At 49.1% G+C, this 27,132-nt stretch overlaps 1 protein-coding gene across 2 annotated transcripts in view; it reads right to left on the minus strand.

Annotated features, from left to right (window-relative positions):
- Positions 1–27,132, minus strand: part of ST8SIA5 (ST8 alpha-N-acetyl-neuraminide alpha-2,8-sialyltransferase 5) — a 317,773-nt gene that overhangs the window by 49,277 nt on the left and 241,364 nt on the right. For both annotated transcript variants that reach the window (XM_078674767.1, XM_078674765.1), the window contains one exon: positions 4,619–4,763. In XM_078674767.1, the coding sequence (XP_078530893.1) occupies positions 4,619–4,763 (145 nt within the window). The remainder of the gene's footprint in view (positions 1–4,618; positions 4,764–27,132) is intronic.

Below are 27,132 nucleotides of genomic sequence, written 5' to 3' on the forward strand. Positions count from 1 at the left end.
GTGATTTAAGCGCAGAACAAGCTGAAAGTGGTGACGAACAGGGTGTGCAAACGAGAAGCAGAAGAGCGAAGAGTGCAGAGGCTCATTGGCCTGAAAGACGGAGGCGTCTGAACGTGCGATTGGTCTCAGAAAGGGATCTTGCCCCTGTGTCTGAAGAGTCCGAACAGGAAGAGGGAGAACAGGAGGCGGAGCAAAGAGGTCCGAGGAGGTCAAGGAGGGTGAGAGTACCTTGTCGAAGATACGCCACTCCCGAGTGGATCTACCCTCTGACAAATGCCAGGTGTACTGAGATCAGGGAGGGTGAGGTCGGTGGCAGTGACCAGTACGATCCCAAATGTTAAGTTGGAAGTGGTGTTGTTGGTACCAGGATTTGAGATTGAAGGAGTACTAACACTTACCATTCCTAATCCCCCTTACCTGAGCAAGATACGTGATCTAATCCTGGATAGACTGATTTTTCCTACATTTGGTCCAGAAATACCATCTTATGAAGCAGTAGTCCTTCGCATGGATCTGTTGGATTATGTGCTTTGTGCAGTTGGAGCAAATATCATCATTGATTATTAAAGACTTTGTAAATAGCTGTCAAGACCAACCTAGAGCCGAGTGGAGGAAGAAGAAATTTAGGGACTTTCCACAGAGGACGGAGAAGGGCTAGGGTTGTCTATTGTTGCTGCAGAAGAAAAGGCTGCAAGAGAAAAGCAGAACAGGGATTTCTGCCTTCAGAGGTGTGGTTCGGGAGACTCAAATAACCAAGAAAAAGAGACTTTGAATAGTTGTTGAGAACGAACTACCCTGTCCTGAAACCATGGAGGCTGGAAACCCGACTCGTAGAGCTAAGTGTATAATAGGTACCCTTTTAGGAGGAGTGATACTCCTTATAGTATTAGTAGTATCAGTTTCCTATTTAGTACCACATGAGCAGGCAGTGAAGGTTGAGGGAACACCGACACCCATCACTCCTAGCAAGACAGAGGTCAAAGTAGGAGTAGAAAAAGCTTTGTTAGCAGAAGAAAGTCGTAGGTTACACGCAGATCTGTCTAAGGGCAATTTTGGACAAAATGCGTATGCAAAGTTGTTGTATGAATACATTGATGCGATGGATGCGAAAGACTGCTATGTGTGTATGCAATTGCCGGCTTCAGTAGATGAGGGTATTAGATACCATCACCTTCCATTGACATATGGAATCTCATGTAGTATACTGCTTAGCATACTTTATGGGCGTAACCATTTTGAGTATTTCTTTTCGAATTATGATGCTGTGTTACCGGAAGTCCCTACTTATAAACACTTGAATAAGTTTGACTATTATAAGTCAGAGGACAGACTTGGATATTTTTTCATTCCGACACAAGAATTAGACACCTCATATGCTCACCGACACAATTTGACGTGCTTGTTATCAGAGACAGAGAAAAGGTTCATAGAACAGGTTGAGGACAGGTACACGAAGCAAAAACAGTTGCGAGATTCAGGGCAATGTAAAGTTGATTGGACAGATGAGGAGAAGCAGCACAAGTCTAAAGGGAGTTATGGTCCGATAGCTCTAGATGAAGTGCAGAAAGGGAAGTTATGCCTTCACAGACCACAGACGTATTATGAAAATGTGTATGTGGGTCATACTACATGTGAACATACTTTCACACTGGAGTATTATACGAAAGATTTCTTGAAAAGTGTGGTGCAGGTGATTCCAACGGTGTACTTTGTCTGTGGAAGGAATGCGTATGTGAGATTGCCGGAAAAATGGTACGGAACTTGTTATTTAGCGATCATTTTTCCCAAAATTTACCATACTGAGGATTTTGCTCTCCTAGAGGGAGGACATCAGACGAGGGTAAAGCGAGCTGAAAGTGCGGGTGCGATAGTGGGAGATGTGTTTGGAGCAGTGATACCCATGTTGGGAGTCATTCTGAATGACGTGAAGATACGGCGGTTGGCAACTGTGGTGGATGAACTGTCAATGAATACAGCAAAGTCACTAGTGTTGGTTGAGGGTGAGATGTTGTCGATAAGGACAATGGTTTTACAAAACCGTCTTGCTTTAGACGTCCTTCTAGCCAAAGAGGGAGGAGTCTGTAAACTTTTGAAGGTCCAGGAATGTTGCACATATATTCCAGATAATTCTAAGGATCTGGAGAAATATATCAGTAACATTACTGCCATTCATTATGAGATTGAAGATTTGACACAAGAGAACGTGTGGGAGAAGGTTGGCAAGGGATTTGGAAACGTGGGAAACTGGTTTGCAAATCTTTTGAAGGAGTTTCCTTGGGTTTGTACTGAAACCCCTCATCATAGCTGTGGCATGTGTGATTGGGTTGTGGGGTTTGGTAAGACTGTACAAGTGGTATAGGTCAACTAGATTGCAAAGATCGATGAGAGTGCAAGAGCAAAGAATGGAAAGACTGCAGGACGGTCAATATCGCAGCCTGAGAGCATTGGAGATGCTTAAGCGAGGGCAAGTGGCCACAAGTTCTGTTTAGCTCGGTTCTTACCTTGAGGGATGGTGTGATGGTGGTGATGACACAGGTCATCAAAGGGGGGAACTGAGAGAGCGCTAAACTGAAGTGAAAAATTGTAGGGGTGCATCATATGTACAAGTAGTCAGCACCCGCATATATAGAGGTTTTACTAATCAGGTTCAAATGCAATGTAGGGTTGAGAATTGAAGTATTTGTTGTTAGAACTACATGCAGAACAAATGTTAAGGGTTTGAAACACTAATGATGCCGTTTTAATAGATTACCATTGTATGTTTAGGTATGCTTTATTAAAAATTCACATTTGCATCTTATATACGTGATAAGCTTGCTTGAAGTAGAAAATGTATTTTACTTTAAAGTTGGAGGCCTAAAGAACGAAAAGATTGTTCATGTAAGATGTTGGGCCTATAAAACGTGCAGAGGTCCAGTCCATGGAAATCGTGTAGGCCTGACTGGAAATGTTTGCGTAGCATTAAATGGTAGAAATGTTTAGTAAAAGCGGCCTTTGGCTAAAACTAATCAACGTTATAGAATGTGTGAGCCGATTCTCATGTATTTCCTTGCAGGTGCCGGACCCAGTAGAGAGTAGAGTAGAAGGGCCCATTGTGTATGAGTGTTAGGATGTTAGACTCAGACATGGAGGAGTAGCCGAGGAATTTAAAGATACAACTTGAAGCGACTGAGAGTCTGGGACCCAAGGACGTTTGAACCGACAAGGATGGAAAGGTGCCATAATGGAAAATTCTGAAAACCAACACCTTCGAGAGGGGCGTACCTGAAGGCGTGTCGCCCGTATTGTGGGGTTTTGTATTAGGGACAGCACTCCGAGGGTGGAGGTAGAGCAGATGGGCTGAGGAGCTAGAGAGAGTGGTTGGATGGGCAAAGAGCTTAGCTAGGACTGAGGATTTCTCCAGACTAAAGAGAGAGTGAGTGAACTTCTTTGGAAGTCACAACAGCTGACACCTTTTGCTAGGGTGGGCTATTGCTGAGTAGGGATGTCACATAAGTGTAGGGATAGATTAACTTGACTTTTTCTTTCCAATGCATACCAGAACTCAAGTTACAGCAATTTTTGTTAGCCTGATGATTCTGGAATTGATTCTTGTATTATTCATAAGCCGCCTAAGACTTTTTCGTAGGATTATGTTTGTATTAGTGCCTGTTTATCTTCTGAACCTCGTGTTGAGGTGTTTGTATCTTCAGCTGTTTTCATTTCTGTAATAAATCTTCAAACTTAGTTTTTAGTCAGTGGTTCTTTGGGGGAAGAAGATGGGAATTGTTGAAAGTATTGATTGTTGGTAAATAGGTTGCCTAATTCACTCTATGACAGGTAAAAAGGTCCAGTCGACCTGTGACGGGATTCTGGAAAGTGGTAAGCAGCCTCTAGAATGAAAATCCCGCCTTATCACAAGCATACATAGGTGACAGAAAGCACTTGCTTCCCTCTCTGGGGTGGTGTGGTGGGGCAGTGCCCCATGTTATGTTATGTTAATTGTAGCTTACATAGCGCGTAATCACCTGCAGGTCTCTTAGCGCTTGTAGAGAAAGCTCAGGTAGCTACTGATATCCCAGAAACGCACCAGGCCAGTATATCAGACTATAGCCAGGGCTTCCCTAAACAAATAAGTCTTGAGATTTATGTCGTTTCTCAAGGGTTGGGTAGGATCCTTTTGCCATAGTCGGATCAAATTTGTGACAGAAAATCAGGCTAACAAGCAAGAACATTCAGGGATAGCTGTCTGGCCTCAGAAAGAATAAAGTCCAGGCTGAATCCCAGGTACTTCAGGTACGTTTAACACCTTGGCTGCGTCTGGAATTCCGCGCCGGTGCTGGACATTCCGATCGTGGGCGTGGTCATGACGGCTCCCAGACGTCATCAGCACACGCCCACCGTGACTCATGACGGCCGGGAGCCGTCATGAGGACCGAAGGGGTTAAATGAGCAACATTACAGTAAAAGGGCAACAGAGGTTCTGTACGGCCCCAACCGCCGCACGCGACTTGACCACCACAGACCCTTCCAGAATGTCACACACATCGAGAATTCTGGAATGACTAGGCCCACCCACATCCCTTAGATAGAACACTTTTCACTGTAAAGCATCATTTAATGTATACATTTTACACACCTTTGGGAAGATTCTGAAAATCTCTGAGTTGATGTGGAATAGTCCGCTGGAGTCCACCTCGTATTTGAGCTTCGTCCCAAGTGGGGTATTTTTCTGTGTGGTGAACAGAAAAGCAGGGGCGTTGCAGCACCGAGAGAGAGCAGACCTAAAAAGAATACAATAACAGTGAGTGATGTGGGGTGGGAGAAACCGCAAGACCCTTCTAAAAATTCACAGGTTTTGTTTCCCTTTTTGTTCCCCTGGGTTTGGGGCTCTCGAGGACACTGAGCTGTGCCAATCAGATTAAACCACTTCATAGTCTTAACCCACTTTGAATGTAAAAAAAAAAAGTAAAATGCGTTAATTGTTCAGTTAATTAAAACCACAACAATAGCAACATTAAAATAAATATCCATAAAAAAAAGAAAAACGAGGTCTATCACTTTTTTGTGTTGTCTAAAGATAAAACTATTTCCTGTCATGATATTTACACTTCTTCCTGTGTAATGTAAACAAAACATTTGATAAAATTACCTAATATTAAAAACAATCTCATGTGTTACATCAAACAACCAAATTGTACCAGGCCGCTAGCCTTGTTTTGAATGTTCCTTTTACTAGATTTTGGGGCTAATCAATTGTGTGCACTAGTCCTGTCCAGTGGCTGTATCGTGATAGTCTGCACAGAGCCGAGAGCCTGTTTTTACGCCCCTGCTGTGTGTAAGGTGAATTCATTTAACCTGATATTTCTCTGATTTAAACAATTATTTCAGACAGCACAGCTCAGAAATAGAAGGAGGCAAACATTACTCACTGTTCCTAAGAGTCAGAAGCCCCCTAATGATGCGGCCCAAAGTGTGTAAACATTCAAAACTGACGTTTGAATTTGTCAAGAGTTGAAAAGTTTAGTAATTTACAAGGATTTACCGTTATGAGACTAGTCAGGTCAGCAGCAAATCCCCTCATTCTGAGTCGTGTCTATATACTTTAACAAATGACCGTGTAAATTGTGAAGCTTGTGGTAGCTTAACGAATTAAAATCATAAATTGTTAATTTTCTAATGTTTGCAGTTGATTTCATATCAGAACCCAAATGCACCTTTTCATTAAAAAAACACCCATATTTTCAAACATATTTTATGGCAAGGGAAGCAGGTGGTAATTATATGATAATTTCCCTCAATTATAAACATAAACAGCATCTGTGATGTCATTGAAACAAAGGGATACTAAGGGTACACTCTCTTTAAATTGTTGCTCTTTGCACTTTATATGTCCTTTTCAGTATTTATGATTTAACACACTTGTTTTATTATGTATAACTGTGTGCATAGATTATTCTCATAATATTTTTTCTGCCTACTTATACCGTTTCTTGACTGTATCAGCTACTCACACGATTGCTACACTTTTCATATGTTTTTACCTCTCTTTTATATCCCTGGTTGCTGCCTTTCTCCTTTCTCCTTTTGTTGGCCTTGTATTATACCAACAATTTAGTTTTCATCGAGCTATAGTTGCCACTTTCTCTGTGTTTGCCTAAACATGAAATCAAACTCTTTGTATTAGGACTTTTAAAAATTGATAATAAACATCAACTATTCTGTAAATGTATAAATTAATATACATTTATTATGTTGATTCACCGTTATGTAATTGCATTATCAAATATGTATTTTGAAATGAACATTTAGGCCCTCAATACGTCATCGAGCGGGCGGTCTGACCGCCTGATTATGATGACAGCGGTTGGAGCGCAGAGGGCCGGGGAAAGACTGCCGCCTCCGATAAGCTCAAGGAGCCCATTGGGGAGCGGTCGGACAGTAATCCCTACAATGGGGGCAATGCCTGCGCAGGCACTGCCATAGGGATTACTATGTCCCTTTCCCACAGCCTTTCTATGGGTCTCACCGCCATTGGAAATGCTGTCAGAAAGGGACTTTAGGATCCCCTAGCAGGGCTGCCGGCTCCCATGGGCCTCCACTATGTGGCCCTGGGGGCACATGTGGTGCCCCCCAAACATCCATGTACCTTGTGCCAGGCACCACATGGTGCCTGGCACATCCTGCATGGGTGTTTAAAAACATCCCTTTTTCTATTGTAGCTTGTGCTGCGCCCCTTTTCCGAGCCCCAGCACAAGCTGCAATAGAGAAAGGGATATTTGCCGAGCGGTCCTAATACAACTGCGAACGCGGTCAGACGCTCGTCCGACCACCATCGAAATACGGCCCATTGTGAAATACAAGTATGCAGCATATTCATAAACAGTATATGACTATGTTTCTATTTTAGGTAAAATACAATAGAATTGTTCATATCATGTTCGCAGTGTTTAGTAGCTGATTTTGAACCATTTTAAAACATGAAACAGATTTTCGAATGGAGTATTAGGAAGTCAGGAAAACCTATAGCAAGAGCGGAAGGGAAAAGGCTTTATACTAGATGTTGTCTAGATTTACTTGAGTTGCTTAAGGCAACATTTCTCTGTAATCATTTTATCCTATATTATTCTATATTTCAGGTTTATGTAATACAAAATGCCTTTGAGAATAGACCTCTAAAGCTCTACTTCCCACCCAGGGGCTGATTACGATCTCACTAGCAAGGCCTCTGAATCAGATTCTGAATGGCTGAAACCGATCCGGAGCCCTTGTTCCCGACCGAATCGTCCCCCGGTCCGAAGGACCAAGTACGATGTGAATATCTCGTCCGCGTCGACCCAATCGTTTCCGAACCCGATCCTGTCAGTACGACTCGTTTGCAGCCGAATCGTACCGAGCAATGGAGCTGGCTTCCGAACGTTGGAGTTCAATGCAGATTCAGACAGCCACTTGTTTTGCTGGTAAGAAACAGCTGTGGGAATCGGATTTCAGGGGGTTGTAGCAGGCCCCCCTTCACCTGGGGCTCTTCGAATCGGCTTTCTGGAAATGGTCAGTCAAATTTAATATATAAATTAATTCACTCAGCTTGATTTATCCAGAAACCTTCCTTTCAGGGACCAGTTCCTCAAGGGAATTTCTAAGTTTCTCACCACCTCACCTCCCTCAATAAAGCTCAGTTATCCTAGTTTACTCAAAGTTAAAAACAACTGCATGTTGCGGACCAATTCAGGATGGGATCACATGCTTATTTTATTGAAAACTCGTGTGCTTACTCAAAGTTAAAAACAACTGCATGTTGCAGACCAAGTCAGGATGGGTCCATCCTGAATTGTTCTGCAACATGCCGTTGTTTTTAACTTTGAGTAGGCTCACGAGTTTTGAATAAAATTGGTATCTGGTATATGTGAGTCTTAACTCAATTTTAATCAGAGATATTCTATATCACACAGAAATACGGGGTCTGGTACTTTCCTTTTGTGATGTACACACACTTTCTTCACCTTTATTGTTTGTACTGGATGCTTCTTCTGTTTTCACAGGTGAGATAGATACCAATGATGAGAAACGTGGGCACAACTGGTGAGAATCGACCAGTAAGCTCCACTGGCGTAGCGCACGTGAGGTGCTATCTCACCGACACACACTTTTTTGTTGTCTATACACCTGTTTAAGTGGGGGGTATACCTGGAGCGTAGTGACTGACAACCCAAAAGTTTTTTTCTAGAAATACAAAAATTCATTGTGGGCTATAAGGATTGAGGAAAACTGAGAAATGTCTTGGGCATAGTAAGTTGAAGACTCATTCCCAATCGTATATACAATAGTGGATTTAATCCCTGTTGATCAGGTCTTTTGGTTGTTTGGCCATATTTGTTACTGCTTGACTTCTCTGGTCCAAGTGACCTGCTTCTGGTTGTATAAGGCTTGCTAGTCAGCCCTTCTACTGTAGGTGATAAACGCTGTACTGGATGCCATCTTATCTAACCATAAAGTGGGACTCTCCCAGAAATTCCCAGGACTTTGTACTGCAAGGTCATCGTCTGCTACTGGCCTGACCACACGGCCAGTACCAACCCACAAGCTTTCATGAGAAGCTTCAAGACTTGTATCCGAGTCCTGGGAACTAGCTCATAAAACAGTTAATGAGCAGTGGAGACAGGCTAGGCAGGCTGGTAAATTGAATGTTGTGTAATTTTCTGCACACTTGGACTGTAGAACAACTGCCTCTAAAGCCTCCATTGTGAATTTTAATGTCACCAAAATCCTCAAAAAATCTGATTTATTTTTGCTTCCTTGGTCATTGAGAAGTTTTAAACATGCTATATAAGATGAACATCCTTGCATTGCTATTACACGATTTTTTTCTAGTTTGCATAGAGATGAATTAGTAAAGACAAGACAGCAGATAATATACGCTGCCCTCACTACCTATAACACTTATGCACCTTCTTTAACAGGAATATGTTAGATGGTATCTCTTCCCTCAGTCAAGACGGCCCAACGCTGCTGCAATTTATGAAAGAGTTGAAGACTCAACGCTTTAAAGAACACAATGGGCCTTATTACGAGTTTGGCGGTCTTCATCTGGGACCAGAAAGACCGCCAAGCCCGGGGTGCACCTGCCCGCCGGATTCCAAGTTGATTCTAGGGCAGGTGGGTGGTGCCACGGTAGTCTCGCTGTGGTGGTATGTTAGGCTCATAGGAGAGCCTATAGAGCAAACCATCACCGTGAGAGAGCCTGCAGCATGTTCCTGCCCGGTGTGGCAAGCACCATGTTGTGCATGCCCCACTGTGCACATACAAAGGTGCAGTTCCAGGAGGGCACAACATGTGAACACCTCACCCCCGCACGCACCTCCATGGCCCTTACCTGCATTTCTGCCACCCTTTTCATGGTGGGCTCCCCGCCATTAAATAGGCAGTTGAAATGCAGGTTGTAATATGCTCTGCTGTGCCAGCATATTCAGGCCCTTTGCAGACCACCGCCGCAGTGGGATCCTTGTTTCCCAACGGAGTCTGCGGTCTTGTGGTGGTCCTACCGCCGCACTCATAATAGGGACGTCAGACCAATGGGGCAGTGACGGTCGGACTGCCACAGCCTATATCACAATGCATTAACCGTCCATGGCCCGGCTTCCTCTCCTATTACTCGTTGACTTTATGCTTGTCTTTGGCCATACCATGTACAGTGCTTCGCTGCTTTTTGGCTAGGTTTGTGCTATACAAATACCATATACGTACATGCATACAGTGGCCCCTTCAACTTTATTCCATGAAAAGTAACTATCATCAGTATGCATTGGGTGTTGTTTTTTCCTCTAACGAGTTTCCTCCTAGCTTCCTAGGATTTAGTTGGCAATACTCTTTAAAATCCATCCTCGCTTCATCTTTGTCATGACTAGCCTTTGAGCTCATATTCACTTGGAACTTGGTTTTCTTTCCTAGTATCCTACTGCTTTTCATCTATATGTTGTGGAATCATCAGTGGAGGCCGCCACAAAACGAAAAGTGGGGGTGGGGGGGGGGGGTGTTAGGGTAGCGGAAATTTACCTTTAGCTGCTGCTTCCTCTGACGGCTGCCTCAGTGCTCTCCCAGCAGTCTCTGGGAAAATATAGGCTACCTAACAACTCTGGATGCTGCTCTCATGCTATGAGAGCAGCGCCAGAATCGGCCTGAGTGGCTTGATCTGCCACTCAGACAGTGCCTGGAGAGCCTGCGGCTTTTCTCCAATCTAGCTGTGAAGCATAGCTGGCTAACATGTCTGTTTTGCCGGCCTACGATGGCCGGCCAAACTAACATGCGCACTTCTAAGTGCCCAGCACTTCTCCCTCTCATGGCCCAGGCCCGTCCTCCCTACTCGCATGCCTAAGCCAGAGCCAGTCACAGAAAAATAAAATGATATTGTTTTATTATCATTTTATTTTTCTGTGACTGACTCTGACGAGTGGGACGACGCTCCTCTGCCATTACGGAGGAGCCACCCCTGGGAATCATATTCTTTAGTTGCTTTGTCCTTTTTTGTCACTGCTCCCTCAACTTGATAGTTATATTGTTTGTGCTGGATAATGCCTTGGTGGTGCATCGTGTACAGAACTTGCTGTTTAAATTCTTTGTTAACCGGTCCTTGACTTCCTTGACTTCAGTGTTGCTCTGCACTATATTTAAGCTGAAATCAATTTCATTTTTTCTCTTGTAAATTCTCTCTGCACATTCATTGGCAACTTTCTTGCCTGCTACCATCAATTTAAAGAGGCTTTGTCCTTAGAATGACAGCCTTTTGTTGAAATTGGACCTGTTGTTCCTCCTCTAATTTAATTTTGGTATACACGTATACAACTTTGACATATTGGTTATAGGGAGACTAGTCTCTTGCAGAATAATGTTCTGGCCACACTAGGAAGAAACATATTATCTTCTACAAGGGTGTTTAGGCAAAATCTGTCAGATGTGGCGGAACAAAGAAACAGAGTACATAAATCAGGAAGCATAATCCTTTTGGCCAGCAGGTTTGAAGGACTCCTGGCAGGTAATTTATTTACTTGGGAAGTCCACTGAATACCTACTGGGGCTAGAGCATCACAGAGAGGCTTGCTTGGTGCTTCACAAGACAAACAACAAGACGTTTGCTCATAGTTTCAGTTCAGATTTTTATCATTTTGGGAGATTGTTTTTCAGTTTATTAAACCTTATGCCATAGGCAATTTTAGCCAAAACTCTAACTGGAATTAGGAGTTTTCGAAGGCAAATCACTGTGAACATTATTAATCTTAGTACCATGGTATGTTTTTTGGGTGTCAAATTATAGTAACTGGGACAGTATTCCTTGGCAAAATAAGACAGGGGAATTTATATTTAAAAGATCACACCAGTTCCTCACTGGACCTGACATAGAAGACAGATTAGAATACCTTCAATACGGGGCAGGATCTTTTCATAAAATTCTCACAACTTGTTTGTGAGTTCTTTTGGAAAAAAACCTGCTCTGTCAATCTCCTAAAATAGCCTCCAGGGACATTGAGCCAAAGTATGCTTGGAAAGTCTGTTCACTTGCTGAAGGACGTTTGGCCCTGGAAGTGATGGCCAGGGGAGTGTCCTGTGTGGCAGCAGAAACTACTGCCCTCTGCTGGATGTCCGATGAACTGGAGTGCTAGACTCATGAGTAGACAGTAACCAGTGAGCAGGGGAGGGACTAGTCCTGAGTTCCTGGAGGCCAGGTGCTGCCACGAATTGTACCTACAGTCCACAGAGCCTTTCTCTAGGTTCAGTATTTCTTGATTTTAATATTTGATCCTCGTAAACCACGAGAGCTAACAGACCTCCTGGAACCAAAAACAAATGCTGTTGCGGGTAGGCCCAGGTCCACCTTATGGAAATAGATTCGTATTTTTTAATTAGTTTACCCGATTGGACTCATTTAGATTCTTAAATTTATATTTTCACCATTATTGCCTACTGGGGACATTTCTAGACATCCGATATCTTTAAGGTTAATTTATTTTTCATTTAAGGTATCTATAATTATTTTTACTTTTTCTCTTAAAGTTTGATACAATGACTTTTAGCCACTACTATTCATTGTACTGGTTTCCTTATTTTTAATTTATTCATTTTAAATTTAATGCCCTTTTAACATTTCGGCACTTCCTGCAACCCTCCTAAGCCATGTATAAGAACGCATCCCACTGGTGTTTTGCCTATACCATTTTTCCCAGATAAAAGGTGGTGCCATTTGAGAGGGCAAATAGTGCAAATTCAAGTTTGCTTACTTCGACACAGGGGAAAAGCATAAGCACCTAGCACGTCATCTGCCATTCTGAGGCCCAAAGCTCAGAGAGGTAACTGACCTGCCTGCTAATTACCGCACCCTCCAGTCATAACCTGCAGGTGTGCAATCACCGCACCTGTTTTGCCGGAAGTCGAATGAGGTCTTAATGTAAACGGTTCAAAATGTATAGTTAAAAAAACCCTAAAACTAATAAAAGTGTTGGTTAACTTTTTGCTTTTTATTTCCAAATCAAATATTGAAAAGTATTTGTTTATTATATCATTTTTGTAATATTGGTTTGTGTTGCCCATTGCTAGACCTCTGAGGCGGAGCCGGAGGTTCATCACGCTCGTTTTTAAAAAAATTGAAATTGTGAATTACTTGTATTTTTAAAACTTGTGCACCTACCCCCAGTCACTGCAACCACCTCCCCTGCCAAGCAGACACCCATATCCAGCGGAACATAGCGCTGTTGGGAAAGGGAATTGGCACACGGACGCCATCGCTGGGAAACGCGAGGCCACGCCCACACGACAGGCCACGCCCACCTCCCACCCTATGTAAGCGCTGATCAAGAGCGCCGCGCATTAGAATTGCTAGACCTCTGAGGCGGAGCCGGAGGTTCATCACGCTCGTTTTTTAAAAAATTGAAATTGTGAATTACTTGTATTTTTAAAACTTGTGCACCTACCCCCAGTCACTGCAACCACCTCCCCTGCCAAGCAGACACCCATATCCAGCGGAACATAGCGCTGTTGGGAAAGGGAATTGGCACACGGACGCCATCGCTGGGAAACGCGAGGCCACGCCCACACGACAGGCCACGCCCACCTCCCACCCTATGTAAGCGCTGATCAAGAGCGCCGCGCATTAGAATTGCTAGACCTCTGAGGCGGAGCCGGAGGTTCATCACGCTCGTTTTTTAAAAAATTGAAATTGTGAATTACTTGTATTTTTAAAACTTGTGCACCTACCCCCAGTCACTGCAACCACCTCCCTGCCAAGCAGACACCCATATCCAGCGGAACATAGCGCTGTTGGGAAAGGGAATTGGCACACGGACGCCATCGCTGGGAAACGCGAGGCCACGCCCACACGACAGGCCACGCCCCCCTCCCACCCTATGTAAGCGCTGATCAAGAGCGCCGCGCATTAGAATTGCTAGACCTCTGAGGCGGAGCCGGAGGTTCATCACGCTCGTTTTTAAAAAAAATTGAAATTGTGAATTACTTGTATTTTTAAAACTTGTGCACCTACCCCCAGTCACTGCAACCACCTCCCTGCCAAGCAGACACCCATATCCAGCGGAACATAGCGCTGTTGGGAAAGGGAATTGGCACACGGACGCCATCGCTGGGAAACGCGAGGCCACGCCCACACGACAGGCCACGCCCACCTCCCACCCTATGTAAGCGCTGATCAAGAGCGCCGCGCATTAGAATTGCTAGACCTCTGAGGCGGAGCCGGAGGTTCATCACGCTCGTTTTTTTAAAAATTGAAATTGTGAATTACTTGTATTTTTAAAACTTGTGCACCTACCCCCAGTCACTGCAACCACCTCCCCTGCCAAGCAGACACCCATATCCAGCGGAACATAGCGCTGTTGGGAAAGGGAATTGGCACACGGACGCCATCGCTGGGAAACGCGAGGCCACGCCCACACGACAGGCCACGCCCACCCTCTCTCTCCATAAATGTGTGTCCCACGTAAGCGCAGCGGACGAGCGCAGCGGGAGCGCCGGTTGCGCGCCGAAGGCGCGCCTAAGGCAAGCCCGTCTGCGCCCGTCCGCGACCAGACGGGACCAGGGGCCACCCCCCCTGCCTCTCCCGTTTCTCCGGTCAGGACTTACAGCCCCGCGGCCCTACGCTTCATAGGAAGCAGAGCTACTGCCTTATGTACCCGCACTTTCGCAGCCACATCCCTTCCTCCCTGTTGCCCCGAATGCAAACATTCCTTCCGAAACACCCTGGCAGGCCCCTCGGTGCAGAAATATTACATGTTGGCATTAAATTGTCGATCATTGCCAAAGCATGGCACTCAAATGTCCATGCTGCTAGAGGAGCGCAAGCCAGATGTTATCTTTCTAACAGAGACTTGGCTCTCCACTCAATCTGACCCAGACATAGTCGCAGCTCTACCCAGTGGATACCACATTGTTAGATCGGATAGACCAGTAGGAAGAGGCGGCGGTCTGGCTGTCATTTTCAAAGACCAGTACCGTTGTCGCACCACAGCTGAGAGTATTCCCGAGTGCGAAAGCATGGAATTCTGCATTGAGTTCAACGCCAACACTTCCTTCTCGGGTACGTTGATTTACCATCCCCCTGATCCAACAAAACTGTTCCATAGGTCGCTCCCGGAAATTATAGCGAAAAGAACTTTATCCGCGGCTAATTACACAGTCCTAGGAGACATGAACCTTCATTTTAACTCCCCCGCAGATAATTTCGCCAAGGAGCTAATAGACGACCTTGGAGCCCTTCAGCTATTCCAGCTGGTCACAGCTCCTACCCATGAGAGGGGCAATTTGCTTGATCCAATTTTCAGCAGCTGTAGCAATCTGACTGTTGACCATCCTATCCCCCTCCCATGGTCAGACATTTTCTTGATTCCGTTTTCCTGGGCCATCCACAAGGCCCCCCAGCTACCTCCCCGGACAACAATCAGGAGGAACTGGTCAAAACTCCAGCTGGAATCCTGGATGTACAACCTGGACTCTACCCGCCCGCTTCCTTGCTCAAACCCCAGTGTAGCAAACGAAAAATATGTCAGCTGGATCACTAACTCACTGGATACGATCCTTCCTCTCCGGAGATCCTCATCTAAGAGAATGCATAAATCTGCGCCCTGGTTCTCCGACTCCTTAAGAGAACTAAAACGCTGCTGCAGGCAACGAGAGAGAGCCTGGCGTGTAGACTTTCTCCCGGAAAAAAAGGTAGCCTACAAAGAGGCTATAAAGGCTTATAGAGATGGGATTAGGACGGCGAAAGCGACCTTCTACTCTGATAAAATCCTAGAGGCTAAATCTAAGCCCAGGGAAATTTTTCAGATAATAAAACACTGCTCAAGTGTCATTACCGCCCCCCCTCCGAGCAAAACCCAAGACCAATGCAACGAGCTTGCGGACTTTTTCTACAACAAAGTCCTGAAAATATACTCCACCTTTCAAACGGGAGCCACAGCTCCGGAGATAGCCGACCTACCCTCCCCTAGAATCCTCCCTCCCCCAGAACAGTCAATCCTCGAGCACTTCCCTCCCCTGGATCTCGACACCCTCGGCAAAATGGCACGCCAAGTTAAATCGGGCTCCCCGCGTGACCCAGCCCCACCAGAAGTTCTGACACAAGCACATGAAGCCATCTTGCCTGTTATCTTGGAACTCTTAAATACATCTATAGCCTCATGTACTGTTCCTACAGCATGGAAACAAGCCATGGTACGGGCGTTGCTGAAAAAACCTAACCTGGACCCCGATGACCATTCCAACTATCGCCCCATTTCACTCCTCCCTTGGGTTGGCAAGGTGTTGGAAAAATACATAAATGCCCAGCTGGTCCAGTTCATTGAAAATCATTCCCTACTGGATGTCTCCCAGACAGGTTTCAGGCCGAAACATGGCACCGAAACTGCCTTACTAGCGGTCGCCGAGGAATCCCGAAGGGTTCTGGATCAGGGAGGATCAGTGGCAGTGATCCTCCTTGATCTAAGCGCCGCCTTCGATACGGTCAGCTATGCCACCTTGCTGAACCGTCTCCGGGACATCGGAGTCTCAGGCGACGCTCTAAGGTGGTTCGACTCCTTCCTGTCCGATAGATCATTTCAGATCTTCGATGGCGACATAATATCAACCAGCAAGCCGCTCAGATGTGGAGTACCACAGGGCTCTTCTTTGAGCCCTGTGCTATTCAATGTCTACATGAGACCACTGGCTGGGATCGTCGAACCGTACGGCATCAAAATTGTGTCGTACGCCGACGACACTCAGCTAGTGGTATCATTGGCCCGAGAGAACATCAGTCAACTCCATGGAGGCCTGCGGAGCTGCCTAGAAGATGTTAAGGAGTGGATGACCAGCTCCTCCCTTAAACTGAATGGAGACAAAACGGAGCTCTTGCTGCTGGGCCCAGCCTCGCCGATACCTTTCATTTCCCTATGGCCCCAAGCCCTGGGCACTCCCCCTACCCCCAAGGAAAGCGTCAAGAGCCTAGGAGTGTGGCTGGACAGGAAGCTTTCCTTTTCCACCCAGGCTACTAAGCTGTCCGCCACCTGCTTTGGCATTCTTAAAACTCTAAGGAAAGTTCTTCCACTTCTTCCTCTAGAAGCCAAGAAAGTGGCAGTACAAGGCCTCATCCAGTCCCGCCTGGACTCAAACAATGCCCTATATGTAGGGGCTCCCGAGATGACTCTCCGGAAACTCCAGGTGGTGCAGAACTGCGCAGCACGCACCCTGCTACTGATTCCACGAGCCCAGTCAGCCAGACCTGCATTAAAAAGCCTTCACTGGCTACCAGTCAAGCACAGGGTGACATTCAAGGCGGTGTGCATTGCGCACCGGGCCTTTTGGAAAACAGGACCCGCAATTAACAGCAACCTTGTCATCCCCTACCACCCAAACAGGAACCTCCGCTCCACTGAGGCTTTCCTGGCAGTGGATCCTAGAGTGAAGAGAGCCAGATCCGGGGGTAGGCTGTTCTCACTGAACACAGCTAAACTTTGGAACACCCTCCCCCTCTCACTCCGTTCCAACCCGGACCTGCTCTCATTCCGTAAAAAGTTGAAGACTTTATTATTTGCCAAAGCCTCCGAGCACTAATCTGTCACTCAGCATGTCTCTCCAATTCGTATCTCAGCGCTTGGACGCCCTTGGGCAGCAACCGCGCTCAATAAATCTATTTCTATTCTATTCTATTGTCTACACACTCTTCCTCTGAGCTTTGTTTTGCCACTCATGCTCTGCAACAAACGGTTCTGCACGTGAGGTAGCTAATCCTGATGCATAAAAAGTGCCAATACACGTTCTACTGTACTCCTCCCAAAACAAAGATATATTTTATCTTTATTGTTCATACTTGTTGGACAGGCCTCGTGGCCAGGCTGTCCCCTCCCCGCATGGCGGGTCGCGGACCCCTGCTCCTCCTGCTCCCCGGGCAAGAACCACCCCCGCAGCCCGCCGGGGCAACCTCCGGCCCTTCCCCGACGGAACCCTGGCTCCTGAACACCACCGTATCGGCTGGCCCGGGTCCTTTCCAGAACCCCTGTCCCCGGCCCAGCCGCCATTTTGGACACTACTTGACCAGGCCTCGTGGCCTCGGGTCGACCTCGGCCTCGGGCCCAGCCAGGCCCCGACATCGAGGCACCACCATCCACCCAGGGGGTAAAGAGACCACTTGGCAGGTCAATGGGAGAAGGAGTGTCAACGGCTCCCCTCCGCCAGGTGTCGATCGCCCCAGCCTCCCTGGGCGCTGGCTCCACCCCCCTGCTGGGTGTCTGGACTCCCTCATCCCGGACCCCCCGACCTCCAAGTGCGAGGGTCCGGACATCAAAGGGCGCCAGGCCTATAACTGGGGCAGCTCCAGAGCAGGAAGGGTGTTGTATCCTGGAGTCGAGAGACACCGAGACGAACTCATCTTGAAGGCCTGCTGGCGCTGCCGCGGCTCATCCTTTCGTGAACCATCTTGAAGGCCTGCTGGCGCTGCCGCGGCTCATCCTTTCGTGAACCATCTTGAAGGCCTGCTGGCGCTGCCGCGGCTCATCCTTTCGTGAACCATCTTGAAGGCCTGCTGGCGCTGCCGCGGCTCATCCTTTCGTGAACCACCTTGAAGGCCTGCTGGCGCTGCCGCGGCTCATCCTTTCGTGAACCATCCCGAAGACCTGCTGGCGCTGCCGCGGCCCCTACTTGCGAACCATCAGCTCGAGGATTGTGAGCTCCACACCTGCTACCCCCGTACCTGTCCGGTACTGAGACTGTCCCGCTACCCTTCCTCCCCAAAGAGACTAGAATTGACAGGATCCTCGTATCCTGGTCCTGCTGTACCATCAATTACCTTGCTCTTAAGATATATAAAAGTGTGAAGAACTCGTCCCTGTGTGGTGTCTATCTGTGGGGGGGAAGTTACCTGTCTGTACGATTACCGGGGAGGACCCTCACCGGAGGCCTCTCCCCCCTGTACTCGGCCGACCCTCCGGGTCCCCGTCTAACATTGGTGGCCAGCGGCGCGATCCGAGCCGACGCATAATCGTACAGAGAGTAACTCACCCCACGACACACAGCAACCATGACGACAAAGGAGAGTGGAACAACGGAAAAATTTCAGATGGAAAAGCTGGAAGAATACAGCCACAAAGAACTAAAGCAATTTTGCATAGAGCTGGGCATTGCTACCACGGGACTGAGCACAAAAGATGACCTCAAGCACGCCTTAGAAGCTTGGGTGGAGACGGAAACATCCCCACCCCAAAATCAAAGCCTCGAGACCACCGAAACAAGTACCACCCCTGCAGACGAAAGAAGATCGGGCCTCTCGTCCAAAGAGGCCTGAGAACGGGAGAAAAGCCGGCTCCACGAATTGGAGCTGGCTCGACTCCGCTTAGATGGAGAACTCAAATTGGCAGAGCAAAAAATAACACTCGAACACTTACGGCTCAGGGAAGAACGAGAAGAGAAAAAGAGCCAGAGGGAGCTGGAAGAAAAAAGACTAGCATACGAGCATGAGCGCAACTTGAAGGAGCTAGAAATTCGACGGCAGACCAAAGACCTCGGCGTCTCCGGGCACCCAAGCCCCACTGCTCCGACGGACCCCAAGGTCCACATCCCCAAGGACGTCGTCCGGGAATACTACCGGAACGATGATATCCAGCAATGGTTTAAAGCCTACGAAGTAGCAATGACCTCCCACCGAATTCCACGGAGCGACTGGGGAGCCGGGCTATGGGGTAAATTCGTTAACGAAGGAAGAGACGCCCTGCTGCAACTCCCCGACCACCAGATGACATCCTATGACCACATGAAGGCCGCCCTCCTCACTCGCTATGGGCTCACGCCCGAGATGTACCGGCAGAGATTTCGGGACTGCAAACGGATCCCTGGTACAACTTGGGTGGAGTATGTGAACTTTTTTAGCCAAGCCTTTGATGGATGGATCAAGGGCAGCCAGGTCACCACCTACGAGCAATTATTCAACCTGATTGTATGGGAGCACCTCTCCAATAATTGCTTTGTCGAACTAAGACAGCACCTCCTTGATAGTAAACTGACCGAACCTCGGAAACTCGCCATCGAAGCAGACCGATGGGAAAGCACCCGAGTCCCTCGAAACTGGCCCAGCGAGCAAAACAGAGCCTCCCAAGGGCCCCACCGGCCACGGGGAGGAGGAGGCCAGGGTCGGGGCCGGGACACCGTCACAGTGCCCTCCACTAGCAACCCCCCGCCCCCGGCCGGAAGAGGTAGCCCTCCAACGCGACCAGGTTTCCGCGCCAACGTTACCTGCCACAAATGCCAGCGACCCGGCCACTACGCCAATGATCCCAACTGCCCGAAAAATCAGAGTCCCATGAACCGCCAGATCACCGCCGCCGCTCTGGGAGAAGAGCTAGGCCAGGAAGACGCCGAAGAGTACGAGCCGTACCAGCCCGAGTGGGAACCAGCTGCCATGTCCCTGGTCTGTCTAGGAGAGAGGGACATGGTCCCGCGGGCGCCCATCCCCGCCAACACGCAGAAATACAGCCAGTGGGTCACAATCAATGGACGCCGGGCGGAAGCCCTCCGTGACACAGGGGCCAGTGTGACCGCAGTCCGCTGCCACCTGGTGACCCCTGACCAGATCCTACCAAATGTACTTTGTCCAGTGCGGTCGGCAGACAACTCCGAAAGCCTGTGCCAGATGGCCCGCATCCCCTTCGAGTGGGGGGGGGGTGTCCGGCATGCTAAAAGTAACTGTCCGCGACGATGCCCCGGTGGACTGCCTTCTGGGGAACGACCTCGAAAGCTCCCCCTGGTCAGCCGTTGAACGGAGGGAGCACCTGGGGATGCTTGGTCTCCCTGAATGGGTCTGCGTAACGACCCGATCCATGGCCGCCCGCGCCATCCCCCGCCAAGAGGAACCAGAGTGGCCCGAGCCTCCCCCACCGATTGTCACCGAAGAAACCACCCCTGAGCCTGGTCCTCCGGGGTCCGACAACGAAGAACGGGATCAGCCCCAAGACCTCCCGGAGCTGGCCCAGTGGCGCCAAGAAGGTGGCCCCACTCAGGAACAGTTCCGCCAGGAACAAAGAGCGTGTCCCTCCCTCAAGGGCCTCCGACAACAAGCCATAGCCCAGAGCGCAGGGGATACATCGGGGCCCACTGGATCTACTGGGACAACGAGCTGCTCTACAGTGAGCAAAAGATCGCCGAACTTGGAGCCAGCCGGGTGCTGGTGGTCCCCCTCCGATTCAGAGACGTCCTATTGAACTTGGCACACGATGTGCCTCTTGCCGGGCACCTGGGGCAGGACAAGACGTACAGCCGCCTGGTGACCCACTTCTACTGGCCGAAGATGCGGAACGATGTAGCGAACCACTGCCGGGCCTGCCCCACCTGCCAGGCCAGCGGGAAAAGCGGTCGAAAACTGAAGGTCGCCCTGCAACCCTTTCCCATCGTCACCACCCCCTTTGAGCGGGTGGGAATAGACATTGTGGGGCCCCTGGAGCCCCGGACAGCACAGGGACACCGGTTCATCCTTGTCCTGGTGGACCATGCCACCCGCTATCCCGAGGCCATACCTCTCCGGACCGTGACGGCGCCCGTGGTGGGCCGAGCCCTGATGGGGATCTTCTCGCGGGTGGGCTTCCCCCGAGAAGTCGTCAGTGACAGGGGCACAAACTTTATCTCCAAGTACATGAAGTCCCTATGGCAACAGTGCGGGGTCACCTACAAATTCACGACCCCCTATCACCCGCAAGGGAACGGACTAGTAGAACGATTTAACCGCACCCTCAAAGGGATGATCATGGGCCTGGAAGAACCCTTACGACGCCAATGGGACGTGCTGCTCCCGTGCCTCCTGTTCGCTTACAGGGAGGTCCCCCAGAAATCCCTGGGCTTCAGTCCGTTCAAACTCTTGTATGGACACCCCGTCCGGGGCCCCCTCAGCCTAGTCAAAGAAGGATGGGAGGTGGCCCCTCAGAAGACTCCCCCTGATGTATACAAGTACCTCTTGATTCTCCGTAACCAGACCCGGCGGTTCAGGGAACTCGCCAAAGCCAACCTCGAAGCCAGCCAAGAGGACATGAAGCGCTGGTATGATCAGAATGCCTCATCCATCGAGTTCGAGCCGGGACAACAGGTCTGGGTGATGTCCCCGGTTGAACCTTGCGCCCTCCAGGACAAATGGACAGGACCCTTCAAAGTGGTGGAGCACAAGGGCCCCGTCACCTACCTGGTGGACCTGGAGTCCCCCCGAAACCCCCTGCGGGTCCTCCACGCCAACAGACTCAAGCCCCACTTTGTACGCTCTGAACATAGCCTCCTGATGGCTACCGACAGTGGGGCTGAAGAGGACTCCGAGCCCCTCCCCGACCTCCTGAAAACGCTCGAGAAAGACTGCTCCGTGGAGGGAGTCCACCTCTCCGAGGCCCTGTCCCCAGCACAACGCCAAGACTGCAGAGAACTGCTTCTACAGTTTGCCGACCTGTTCTCCCTCATCCCTGGGGTCACCCCCTGGTGCCTCCACGACGTTGACACCGGGGATAGCCCCCCTATCCGACACAGGGCGTACAGGGTGCCTGATCGAGTACGCGCCTGCATCCAGTCGGAAGTCTCCAAGATGCTAGCTCTGGGAGTGATCGAGCCGTCCGACAGCCCCTGGGCCAGCCCCGTCGTGTTGGTCCCCAAGGCCGCCGCCCCGGGCGTCGCCCCCGAGCTCAGGTTCTGTGTAGACTATCGGGGTCTGAACGTCGTCACCAGGACCGACGCTCACCCCCTTCCCCGGGCAGATGAGCTGATCGACCGCATGGGGGCCGCCCGCTACCTGAGCATCTTCGATTTAACAGCGGGCTATTGGCAGATCGGCCTCACTTCAGGTGCCCAGGAGCGATCCGCCTTCTCCACCCCGGACGGCCACTACCACTTCAAGGTGATGCCATTCGGAATGAAAAACGCACCCGCCACCTTCCAGAGACTCGTGAACAAAGACTTGGCGGGTCTGGAGGAATTCAGCGCCGCCTATTTGGACGATATTGCTGTGTACAGCCGCCACTGGGCAGAACACCTCCACCACCTCCGGGAGGTCCTGAACGCCCTCCGGCAGGCCAGGCTAACCATCAAGGTCAGCAAGTGCCAGATTGGCCAAGGGTCCGTGACCTACCTGGGACACCAGGTGGGAAGTGGCCTGGTGGCCCCCCTCCAGCTCAAGATTGCCGCCATCCAAGCCTGGGAGCCCCCGGTCACCCAGACAGAGGTCCGAGCCTTCCTGGGGCTCACCGGGTACTACCGGCGCTTCGTAAAAGACTATGGCAGCATTGTAGGGCCACTCACAGAACTCACATCCAAAAAGAACCCCCAGAAAGTCAACTGGACGCCGGAATGTCAGACGGCCTTTGAGAACCTGAAGTCCGCCATGTGCACCGCCCCCGTACTCCAAGCCCCCGACTACAGCCGGGAATTCATAGTACAGACGGACGCCTCAGATCATGGCATAGGGGCCGTCCTCTCCCAACTCAACACCGAGGGGGTCGATCAGCCAGTGGTCTTCATCAGCCGACGCCTGCTGGCCCGAGAACAGCGCTGGAGCACCATCGAGCGGGAGGCCTTCGCCGTAGTATGGGCCCTCAAGAAGCTCCGGCCCTATCTCTTCGGTACCCACTTCCGGGTACAAACAGATCACCGACCCCTGCAATGGCTGATGCAGATGCGGGGAGAAAACCCGAAGCTGTTGCGTTGGTCCATCTCCCTGCAGGGAATGGACTTCACTGTGGAGCACCGCCCAGGCCAAGATCACGCCAACGCAGACGGCCTGTCCCGCTTCTTCCGCCTCGGCGAGGAGAGTACCCAAGAGGATGGCTGACTCTCCCTGCCTTCAGCTGGGGGGGACGCATGTTGGACAGGCCTCGTGGCCAGGCTGTCCCCTCCCCGCATGGCGGGTCGCGGACCCCTGCTCCTCCTGCTCCCCGGGCAAGAACCACCCCCGCAGCCCGCCGGGGCAACCTCCGGCCCTTCCCCGACAGAACCCTGGCTCCTGAACACCACCGTATCGGCTGGCCCGGGTCCTTTCCAGAACCCCTGTCCCCGGCCCAGCCGCCGTTTTGGACACTACTCGACCAGGCCTCGTGGCCTCGGGTCGACCTCGGCCTCGGGCCCAGCCAGGCCCCGACATCGAGGCACCACCATCCACCCAGGGGGTAAAGAGACCACTTGGCAGGTCAATGGGAGAAGGAGTGTCAACGGCTCCCCTCCGCCAGGTGTCGATCGCCCCAGCCTCCCTGGGCGCTGGCTCCACCCCCCTGCTGGGTGTCTGGACTCCCTCATCCCGGACCCCCCGACCTCCAAGTGCGAGGGTCCGGACATCAAAGGGCGCCAGGCCTATAACTGGGGCAGCTCCAGAGCAGGAAGGGAGTTGTATCCTGGAGTCGAGAGACACCGAGACGAACTCATCTTGAAGGCCTGCTGGCGCTGCCGCGGCTCATCCTTTCGTGAACCATCTTGAAGGCCTGCTGGCGCTGCCGCGGCTCATCCTTTCGTGAACCATCTTGAAGGCCTGCTGGCGCTGCCGCAGCTCATCCTTTCGTGAACCATCTTGAAGGCCTGCTGGCGCTGCCACGGCTCATCCTTTCGTGAACCATCTTGAAGGCCTGCTGGCGCTGCCGCGGCTCATCCTTTCGTGAACCATCCCGAAGGCCTGCTGGCGCTGCCGCGGCCCCTACTTGCGAACCATCAGCTCGAGGATTGTGAGCTCCACACCTGCTACCCCCGTACCTGTCCGGTACTGAGACTGTCCCGCTACCCTTCCTCCCCAAAGAGACTAGAATTGACAGGATCCTCGTATCCTGGTCCTGCTGTACCGTCAATTACCTTGCTCTTAAGATATATAAAAGTGTGAAGAACTCGTCCCTGTGTGGTGTCTATCTGTGGGGGGGAAGTTACCTGTCTGTACGATTACCGGGGAGGACCCTCACCGGAGGCCTCTCCCCCCTGTACTCGGCCGACCCTCCGGGTCCCCGTCTAACAATACTATTTAATATTACTTACTGTATTGTATGTGATACTTGTTAATATTTTTCATTTTTGTATACTGCATTGGATTATGAATAATGATTGCCTTTGGTAAGGTTGTTTATTGTTCACCCTTATGCTTATCATTACTCTGCCTTCCTTTTCTCTCTCCTTCCCGTTACTATTTCTTCCCCATTCTTTTTCTTTCTTTTCTTTTCTTTTAAATCACAAAACATAAAATGCTCTTTTATTAGGGTGCCATTTTCTTTATAGGTCTGTAGTTCTAAAATGCAGTCTCTTTTACTATCTGTACATGTTTCACCACATTATTCGCTCATATCCGAAAGTGTAATTAAAAGACTTGTTTTCACAAGTTGTACCTTTTTGCTCAATCATTTTAATAAAGCTTCTTTTAAAAAAAAAAAAAACGCAGAGGCATAAAGAACTAATCAGATTACAATATACACCACTAGCCTCGGTGGCACGCGGCAGGAGGTCTCCCTTTCACCCCTTCTTTTGTCAGCTCATTGGCTACTCATTTTCAACAGATATGTTGATGGCATGTAAATCATGCTGCGGTGACACTGCAACATCTGGAGATAATGGTCAGACTTCTCAACTTGAAGTTGATCATTGGAGGAGAACAACGGAATTCTGGGAACAATGATATCCTTCTGGACCCAGCTTTGAGAAGTCAGTTTCCATGGCAGTCCATCAGTAATGAGTCTGAGTTATATGTCTGACAGCACTCTATGCTTGCACCTTACAATGCTTCAAAAAAGTCTGTTTTCCTACCACTTAGCAGGCAGTCTATGTGAAGCTCAGCAGTAGTTACCACCGCACTATGGACCATCTTTACTTGCTGGCTCCATGATTCGTTGGTTGCACATTATAAGGCCATCAACTAATAATTCTTGCTTTTGTTCTATTTCTTGAGAGTGGAATTGTGGCCGTGTATGGACCCTAAGAGCATTTACTTAATTTGCATCTTCTGCAGGACCAAAATACTGCATTGAGACAGGCATAGGCCTTAGGTTCATGCTACCACTGCCCCCTGCCAGCCTTACTAGCTGCCTGTAGAGACGCAACCTCACTTTGAGTTCTTGTTATCCAGCTGGTAACCTATAAAACACACTGGACCACCAATACTAACTGGCAAATGAAAACACTGTGTTCCATCCATAAAACTGACAGACGAAACCCCCATGTTTCCTGCATCTCCAACAAGAACTGGAGGTGCAGTTTCCCCACAGTCAACTCTGCCATTAATGCAAATTCAGGAAGACCTAAGGATCATTAACTCACACGATGAGCCACACAATTTTCAGAGGTTGACTGCCAAGCGGCTTGCCTTGGGCATTAGCATTGATCCCACTCAGGCAATCCCTCAGCCTGCAGAAGCCACCACAGTGTTAGGTGGTTGATAGGCGATACATAAACCGCCTAACAACATTAACATAAGGACAAAGCACATTTTTGGAGTGAGAAATAATTCAAACTTATGTCACAGCTTCAACTAATAAACTGTTATGTTTCATACAGGCGCCCCAATATAGGCTCAGGTAGCAACCACACCTTTCACCTATATTTCCCCTGCCATTACACTATATAACGGTTCTTGGTACTGACCTTTTACCTAGTTACGGTACTGCTTAAATGACATGGGTTTTTTCTAAAAACTAGTATCATTCATTATGCATGAGGGTTCTTGGAATCTCTGCAGGACAACCCTCTTCTGCATAACTATGTATAAGGGCCATTCCTTCCGTCATCCTAGTCTGACATGATACAGCAAGGTAGATCATCTGAGGGTACTACTCTGGGTATATAAACACAATATCTTTGCTGTGGGAGGGATTGGGGAGAAAAAGGACTACCATGCTGACACACTGACACAAGACGCTGAGGTTCCTGCATGCAGACACTCCAGTTCGCAGAGGTCGGACATCCCTTGCGAGGTGCCCTACTCGGGACCATGACAGGGTCCCACATGCTCTCACTTCAGGTAATGAATGGGGTTAGCTTTATCCTAGGAGGGTTCTTGGCTCTACACCTACATACAGGCTAGGTACACTTAAGTACATCTATTTAGGATTGCATCATAGGAGTATGCATTTATTACTGTTAAGTATTTTATATACTTACCTGTATTCATTATTTTAGCACAATGGTAGGACTCTACCATTCTTTTACTCTGTTTGTGTTTGTAATCATTTATATCTGTTTCTGTCATATGGTTGTTTCAGCACACCTATTTTACACTAGAATGATGCTGGTTCAATAAATGATTCTTGAACACGTCCCCACTGTTTATTCTGTGTATCTCTCTGAGACAAAGCGAGCACAAGTGACTAAGCAAAAAGTACTGCATTGTTTCCACGATTCTGAGGGATCAGGGTTGTCATGTTCAATAGTTGCCAAGAACTATTTTCTCCTTAGTAAGAGGAGTTTACAGTGGCACTGTGAGCTTCCTCGGTATACAGGCGAACATAACCAGTGGGGTTGTCTGGAATCAGTCTGGACACCAATCCCACAGTCTATGTTGTCTAAACACGCAAATCCTATATAGGTCTATAGGAACTACACGACAAAACAATACAATAACAATCAAGGAAATTACGTAAATACTCTTAGGGTTCATACACAGTCACAATTCCACTCTCAAGAAATAGAACAAAAGCAATAATTAATAGTTGATGG

The sequence above is a fragment of the Lissotriton helveticus genome, chromosome 2_1 (genome assembly GCF_964261635.1).
Source record: "Lissotriton helveticus chromosome 2_1, aLisHel1.1, whole genome shotgun sequence".
Classification (NCBI taxonomy): domain Eukaryota; kingdom Metazoa; phylum Chordata; class Amphibia; order Caudata; family Salamandridae; genus Lissotriton; species Lissotriton helveticus.